Raw genomic sequence first — 8,087 nt, forward strand, 5'->3', positions numbered from 1 at the left:
TACGCCGAGTCTCCCCGGTGGCGGGGTCCGGCTGACTCCTCAGGTGGTGCGGACAAGCGTGAAGCCTCGGCTGGTGGGGAGAGGGGAGACTCCTCTGGTGGGGGGGACAGGGGAGATTCTTCAAATGGTGGGAACATACGCGATGCCTCAGGTGGTGGAGACATGGGTGACTCTTCAGGTGGAGGAGACATGGGTGACTCCTCAGGTGGTGGAGACAGGCGAGATGCTTCAGGTGGTGGGGAAGTGGGTAATTCCTCGGGTGGTGGGGACAGGGGAGACTCCTCAAATGGTGGGTTCAGGGGTGATGCTTCAGGTGGTGGGGACAGGGGTGTCTCAAGTGGAGGAGATGGGGGTGACTCCTCTGGTGGAGAAAAGGGTGACTCTTCCAGTGGAGAAAAAGGTGATGATTCAGGTGGGGGAGACAGAGGAGACTCCTCAGGCGGTGGAGAGAGGGGTGATTCCTCAGGCGGTGGGGATAGACGAGATGCCTCAGGCGGCGGGGATGTGGGTGATTCCTCAGGTGGTGGGGACAGGGGCGACTCCTCAGGTGGGGGCAGCAGTGGCATCTCCTCATTTAGGGGGGCCTCCAACTGTGGCTCAAGTTGGGCCCCTGCTCTCCCTGTAGATATAACATACTGTGCTTCTATCTAGCTCAACTCCACTCCACAGAAAGTACAGAGTCTAAGGCAGAGCAGAAACTGTCCCTTACCACAGAACAGAAGGGGACTTTCATGGACCCTCAAACCCTACTCACCTAGTGGTTTGGCTTCACATTGCAGGGGCCCCGGTTCCTTGGGTTGCATAGAGGTCACGTGCCCACCCTTTGGCTGCCCTTGGCATGCAACGTACAGAGCATCGGGCTCATCAGTGGGGGTATCGCCAGGCTCTGGGGGTGAGAATCTGCAGAGGGTACAGGGGAGTAGGCATTGTGGCTCTCATCAGCTATCAACTCCTAGAGAGTGTACTGGGGTAAGGCATGAATGCCATGGGTTGTACTGCCCATCTTAGGGCTCCCTCTGCCAATCTCAGCACTTCCGATCCCGCAGTCCAATCTCTTTCAGTCCACACTACTTACCTGCTACAGACAGCAGAACGCTGCTCAGCAACAGAACTGATAGGCTGTCCTCCCTGGGTTTTGTGACAGCGATAACAGAGTGAGTAGTTCTCGAACCACTCAGAGTTGGGATTCAGCTCTGCTGAGCCTGCCCCACAGGACCGGCATACCCGGCACGCCTAGAGAAAGGAGAAAGCAAAACAGCCATCAGTCAGACAGCAGAGACTAGAGGGGAGCATGGGACTTGTCACAACAGAGAAACTCCAGATGTTATAGGAGGCAGAATTAGAAGAGTAAGGCAGGATCAAGGACCCTCACCTTGCACTTCCAAGAGTGAGCAGGCAGTTCTTCCATAGGTGGTTTTAGGCAGAAGGTATGGTATCCTTTGTCACACGTCTCACAGACCAACATCTTAGAGTCATTCCCAGGTTTCCTGCAGAGACAGGGCACATAACAGGGTCCCTCCCTGCCCTTGTTTTTAACCCTAAGCTGTGCTTTGCCTAAGGCTTTCCTCCTGCCTTCCCCTTCTTACCTGCAGGCTTGGCACACTTTGCATTCAGGGCACTGCCAGCCAGCACGCTTGCGGGCAGTCAGAGCAGTGTCCAGGCAGGCCCCATGATAGTGATGCCCACAACTGGTACAGAAGAACAGGTCACACAATTCCCCTGGTCCCTCACATACTGCACAACGAGCCTCCTCTGCAGTCAAAAGGGACAGAGAACACAGGTCAGATATGGATTCCTTGCAGGTCTCAGGACAGTGCCGTCTACATAACAGGCATTCCATGGACCAGAATGAACAAATACACAGTTACTAAGTGTCTGCCTAATATATGCTAGGCATTGTTCTAGGCATTGCAGACATCATAGTAAATAAGACAGGCAAAGCCCCTGCACTCTCAAAGTTCGCACCTATTTTAATGAGGCAGAATGACAGTATAAAATTACCATCGTTGATAGTGCTCTGCAAAGTACAAACCCCAGGCACTCTTGACCCCTCATTGCCTGATGTACAAAGAGCAGGACTTCTCACCCAGATGTGCGGCACCCTCACTGTGCTCCGGGCATAGCAGCTGCAGTGTTTTCATGGATAAGAAGGAACCGCTGGCAGTGGCACAGGGGAAGTGGTAAAGCCGTGGGCATCCAGGTGAGCGACAAGGGATGGAGGCACCGAGCCTGGTGCAGTGGGAGCAGCGCTGCCAGGGTGGAAACAAAGCCTCAGTGCCAGTCAGCTCACTCCAGAGCAATATATCAGGCACTAGCTCTGCCCCACTATGCCCACTGCCCTTCTAATTCTACCCTGACTCTCAGAAGCCCAATAACCCTGTCCACCCTGCCCTTTACCTATGCAATCCCCTGGCCCCAGCCCCACCTGTGAGATCCCTGAGAAGATGGCCTTGTCCACACCACATAGCTCTGGGCCCCCCTTCCCCCATACACCGGCCGACCACACGGCACACCAATGGTGAGCCCAGCAGGACCCTGTATAAGTAGAAAAAGGCAAACAGAAAGGAATGAATTAACAAAAAGGTGATCGCTGGCTTTGGACCACCCAGCCCCTACCCTCTTTCCTGCCCAGGTCCGTTACTTACCTCCAGGCTCTCCTAGGTGGGCAGGTGTCAGGCCCTCAGGGAAACCAATCTGTGATAGGTCCTCACTGGGCAGTGCTGCCTCACTGTGCTCTGAGTTCCCCCCAGGAGACACCACTGGACACCGGGGCCAGTCAAATGGCAACTCAAAGCGCCGTAGCTCCCGCTGCCCATGCAGACTGGGCTCCCCGCAGTTACAGAGAGCACAACGCCGCAGTGGACCCCCACTGTGGACACACAAGCATCAGCACCATGCCAGGCCCCTGCCCACAGTCATCCCCCCATACCCCCCGACAACCCCATGATTTAACACACTTGTGCTTCCCAAACACTCATTTTCCTAAATATTCCTCTTGAATGCCCCCAGAATCTCAAATCAAATCCTTTTGTACCCTTATGTCCTCATTTCCCCAAACTAGTTACCTGCGGTCCTGAGGTGGTTCCTGAGGCCTGAGACCCCCAGAAGTGGGCACAGATACCTCCACCACATGTGGGTTGGGAAGGTCTGCCTCAGTGGCACCTGACTCCTCAGAGGCTGCATGTCCATCAGCTGAACGAACAAACAGAGAAGCATACATCAGCCATCATCCACTATTTAAATACTAGTCTAGTCACCAGACCTATGAGATTATCTAAAACCGTTGGTGGATCACACTGAGGGCATTTTGACTTTTGTCCCAAAGAACAAAGTCCTTCAATTACCCATCTATTAGACAGACTTAGCTCCTGTCCTTGTGCCAGGACTAGAAATTTAAGGTTGTCTGGGATTAGCAGAAAGCTGTCAGTAAACCCAAAATTTGCCCTACTCACCTGCCGGTTCTGAATCTTTATCCTCACCAGGCGGCTTCTGGCTATCCATCCCTCTCTCCGACTGGGCAGGGCCCTCTCGGGGAGACCTGTCAAAGCCAAAAAAGATATCTGTATGCTCAGAAAGTCTCTCCACTAAACACTTTTCCCAGAATCCTAGGAGGAATGCAGCTAATGGTATCTAGACCTTACAGAAATCAGAACAAAGCCATACTTACAATTCCTGCACTAATGACAAAAGAGTTCTGCCTAACCTTTATCCCACTGCCTACTTCCTCCCCAGATAAACACTGACCCTCTTCTCCAACTCTGGATTCTCAGAGGATCCCCTCCCTTTTCTCACTTCCTAACTCCTAAGAGTTCCCAGGGCAATAGCATCCAACTAGAAGCACATCCAGTCTACAGCTACAGTAGCGTCCTTTGCCTCACATCTGAGTTCTGGGCTTCTGGTGGGCCCTACCCCTATCCTTTTCCCTGAGGCCTCAAGTCAGCTACCATCCTAGAAGTCTGTCAGTGCCAACCAATGGGTAATCATAATCCAAGAAGTCTGAGTACAGCTGAAATCCCTCTCCCAGAGACAGAGTCTGGGGTCTTGCAGGCTGTAGAACACGTTACTGAAACTAAAGCCCAGGTATGGATAGATCTCCCCAACCTCCACTGGTTCCAACCAGGACAACCCAATCACAACATAAGAAACTCCCCAATTTCTACCCACTGCCTATCCAAATCCAGCTCAGGCCTGGCCCCTGCAGCAACTGAACTCAGGATCTCACCCAGCCTGAAGTCCTCAGGTTGTTGCCCTTAGCAACGCCAACTGCCCTTCCTCCTAAGATATCCCTAGTAGTTAACAGAAGTGGGCCTTAAGAGTCACTGAGCATGTGTAGCCAGGCCTGAAGCTAGGCATGCTGGGAGTTGTAGTCTCAGGAAGCACACTGCCACTTGGAGGAGTTCTAAACAGGACAGGACACAGCCCAGCAGAGTAGCTTCCTTCCTCTTCTGTCAACCAGGGTTTCCACACGCACTATGGGGGTGTGGAGTAACGGTCCCCTCTTCTAAAATATGCCTGCCTATATCAGAGCCAAATGAAACAAACGTTAAAGTTATACATAAGAAGATTGAGACCCACATCTTTGGGCATATTTTCCTAAACCTCAGAGAGAACTAAACACAGCCCAAAAAAGAAAGAAGAATAAGAAAAATTACAGAGTAAAGTAGAAAAAAGGGTTCCTACAGAAGGAAGGAAAGGGATAGGTGCCAGCAGCTATTAGTGGTATCTAAGGTAAGGGCTTAAGCAGAGAAAGAAAAGTATAGTATTCCCAGGGAAGGAGGAGGGTGGGGAGAATCCCTAAAACAGAACTCTAAATAAAATTTGAGAAGTTTATCTCTCGCCTTTTCGACTCCTTTTGTTTAACCAGAGGGGTCACATACAAACCTTAGCAAGGACAAGCCCCTCTTCTCAAACCAACTACCAAATAACCTTGTCAGCCACTTGGGGTTGAGTGACTGGGGCAGATGAGACAGGGGAAACCCTCAAAGGTGCCCAGGATCAATAAATCAATTACTTTAAGAACCACAATATTAGTCTTCATTCCCTGAACTCACACTCCACTTCCAGAGATTAATAATGAGCCTCTGTGACATGTCACAGGAAAGGAAATTTTATTTTATTCCCCCCAAACTATCAGAATCTACTAGATTAGGAAAGTGAAGTATCACTTGATGCCTGTTCCCTCCATTCCCAAACCATCTCTTCCCAAAACCTACCATACAACCACACCTGAAAGGAAAGCAAGGTGGTTATCTGGCAGGCCCAAGAAAAGCTGCTCTGGAACTTCAAGGGGCCCTTAGAAGCCACCTATGAGAAGCAGGGGCTGGAGGTCAGGGCACCAGCCAGGCTCCTCTTCCTGTTCAGTCATTCAAGGCTTGACCACACCCAGAAAGCTTCAAAATTTCCTAAATATGTGAATTTTACTGTATGCCCCCAAAGATCTTCCACCTGCTCTGCTCTTAAAGTTAAGTCCAAAGGAGTCACAAATAAAAAGCAACAGTGATAATACAGTGGGTGGGAGGAAGACTGCCTCACACAAGGCCAGAGGGACAAATTCCTCTGCCCTCCCCCGAGCACAGCTTGAGGAGGTACAGAAACCACCTGCATCCAGCCTTGGGAGACAGAGTACCAACATCCTCCAAAGCCACAGCCTCACTCATGGAGCCACAGAAGAAGAGAGATCACAAAGTGAAGAAGAGAATGTCCTCCAAGCTGCACTGTATCTAGGGGTAACTCCGAGAAGCCTGAGCCCCATTTCCCTACCCCTGCAGTCTAGCACCTGCACCCCAATGCTGAGTCCCAGCTGACAGGCCCCTGAACAGATCTAAACAAATAAATACCACAGGTTCCCTGTCCCATCATTCACAGCCAGAAACCACACACACATATATACATCAAGGGTTTTTTCACTAGTTCTAAAATGAGCTAATGCCTGGCTAGGCTTCCTCTGGGTAACTAGAGATCCCCAGAAGTACAGATCTAGGGAGTAAAACTGTGCTGGCTCCCCTTAGTCCTAGGCCTAAGAAGCCCAAAACAGCAAGGAAGAAGACAGGGTGGCACACTTTCCTCTCTGCCTCTATCCCAGACCAATAGCTTTAACTCCATTTTCCCAGCCAAGGGGGAAATGGAGGCTTGGAGGGGTGAAAGGCTGAAGCAGGCTCTTGAGTGAACAACTTCTGTAGGACTCAGGACTTCCTGGTTCCCAACCTGAGAATCAAACCACACCTCTCCCCACCCTCATTTTGGGTTGACCCTCTAGGAAGAATCCAAATGGCAACACTAGTCCTGTAGACCCTCTATCTAGACCAGCAGTCACCAACCTTTCGGACCACCAGTGATCCGCGGACCACCGGTTACTCAAGACAGTCCCTGGGTAAACCTGAGGCAATCCACAGCTAACAGCGAGAGGCCCCTCCTAAGGAAGTTCACTGAGGACAGACAACAGGAGGGGTCTTCCATAGGAGGCAGGGGCAGAGAGCATGGGTGACAGCTAACCTCACTCTACCACCCCTGTGCCACCTCCCACCTTGGGGTTAATATCCAGAAATCTTTCAAGGGCAAAATCCCTATTTTCTCCTTCCCAAGACCAGGCTCAAAGAGATCTAGCCCATGTATGTATGTTTCAGGGGGTGGAGTGAAGAAGTAAAACACACCAGCCAAATCCCGGCTGGGCAGCATGACAGCTGCGAGAGGGGCTGTCCCAGCCCAGGGCCCAGAGGCATGAGGCTCATGCTGCACTCTTCCTACACTCACATGTATACCCCTTCTCCTCAGTACCTCCGGACTGGTTTGGAAACACTAGCTTCTGCAGAAAGAAACTCTGCAGATCATTTCTCCTCCAAAGAGATACAGTAAGGATTGGGACAGGAGCAGAGGGCCAGTTAACATTCCCTGATCAAAAAGGGTTGGAGAGGTTGGGATGGGCCTGCAGGATTGGCCAAAGACTTAGGAGCAACCAGCTCACCACACCAGGTCCTGAGAAAGCGGGAGACAAAAGCCATTTTTTGCAGCCCACATTCGCAGGGAGCAAATCTCAACTGCCTCCTCCATAATCCCCTAGAGATTATGTCCATCCTGAGAGGAGGGGAGGCAAACCAGGCTAAGACAGCACTAGGCCTCCCTGCGGTCACTTTGCCAGGCAGGGGTAGTTTAAAGTTGACCAGCAAGGCCGGACTGCCCCCAGCCCCACCTCCTCCTTGCACCAGCCACCCCCTTCATCACACTAGTCAGTTTGCACACACTGTCCCCTGTCCACAGTAAAAGAAGGCCTGGTGAAGGACCCAGGATTCCTTGAGTCTCCCAGAGGACTGCTGAGGACCCCAATGGGCAAGAACAACCTTAAAGTCCAACCTGGCAGTAAGTCTGACCTGGCAGTGGCACCCCAGCCACCCTCCCAAGTTATTCTGTTCCCAAGGCCCACAAGGAACCCTGAGGGAGCAGCAGGAGTCGATGGGGATTGGTGCTGGCATCGGGGCCTGGGACCTACTTGAGTAGAGCTCCCCCAACACAAAAATAAACAGGCCGAGAGGCGATCTGGCCGGGCTTCCAAAACTCCCGTGGTTCCCTGAACCCCCAGTCTTTAACGAGGCACACCCCAAGACACCAGGCCTCAGTTCTGCCCCCGCCACTGGCTCAGGTTCCCTTGACAGACCCTGCCAGCAGAGCCCTCCTCTGCCCTGGCACCCCTTTCTCCAACCTAAAGGCCAGCTCCGGCCAAGACAGTCCATCTGGCGGTGCCCCGAGTCCAGCCCTTTCTGGGCCTTGGCCGGACGGACTTCACTCACCTCTTCACAGGGCGATCCAGGAATCCTCATCCGAGAACATGGCCAGAGCCCGGGCCGCTCCCCGACCTCCAACCGCCAGAGCGATCACAGCCGCCCCCCGCACGGGGGGGCTGAGGGTGGCCAAGAACGGTAAATCCAGGTCGGAGTGGCCACCCTCCCCTCCAAAAAAAAAGCAAGAAGCCAAAGACGGGTTCTGCGCTTCAGGTTCCAGCAGTTTAGGTTTCCATGGGACAGCCCGAGGGCGGCGAATCCCGAGGGACACAAAGAGAGCACCGCTGACTTTGATCTCGTGAGCGCAGAGCTCCG

The 8,087-nt window shown here is 52.5% G+C and overlaps 1 protein-coding gene across 1 annotated transcript in view; it reads right to left on the bottom strand.

Moving 5' to 3' along the window:
* The window catches only part of KMT2D (lysine methyltransferase 2D), a 40,094-nt gene extending 32,007 nt beyond the window's left edge, over positions 1-8,087 (bottom strand). Inside the window, exons 1-11 of the mRNA XM_006091577.3 lie at positions 7,782-8,087; positions 3,453-3,538; positions 3,066-3,192; positions 2,646-2,869; positions 2,426-2,535; positions 2,087-2,249; positions 1,587-1,752; positions 1,373-1,487; positions 1,076-1,233; positions 755-900; positions 33-619 (exon numbers count right to left, since the gene is read on the bottom strand). Of these exons, the coding sequence (XP_006091639.1) occupies positions 33-619; positions 755-900; positions 1,076-1,233; positions 1,373-1,487; positions 1,587-1,752; positions 2,087-2,249; positions 2,426-2,535; positions 2,646-2,869; positions 3,066-3,192; positions 3,453-3,501 (1,845 nt within the window). The 5' untranslated portion in view covers positions 3,502-3,538; positions 7,782-8,087. The remainder of the gene's footprint in view (positions 1-32; positions 620-754; positions 901-1,075; positions 1,234-1,372; positions 1,488-1,586; positions 1,753-2,086; positions 2,250-2,425; positions 2,536-2,645; positions 2,870-3,065; positions 3,193-3,452; positions 3,539-7,781) is intronic.

This window comes from Myotis lucifugus, unplaced genomic scaffold (genome assembly GCF_000147115.1).
Source record: "Myotis lucifugus unplaced genomic scaffold, Myoluc2.0 scaffold_91, whole genome shotgun sequence".
NCBI classification, from domain to species: Eukaryota; Metazoa; Chordata; class Mammalia; order Chiroptera; family Vespertilionidae; genus Myotis; species Myotis lucifugus.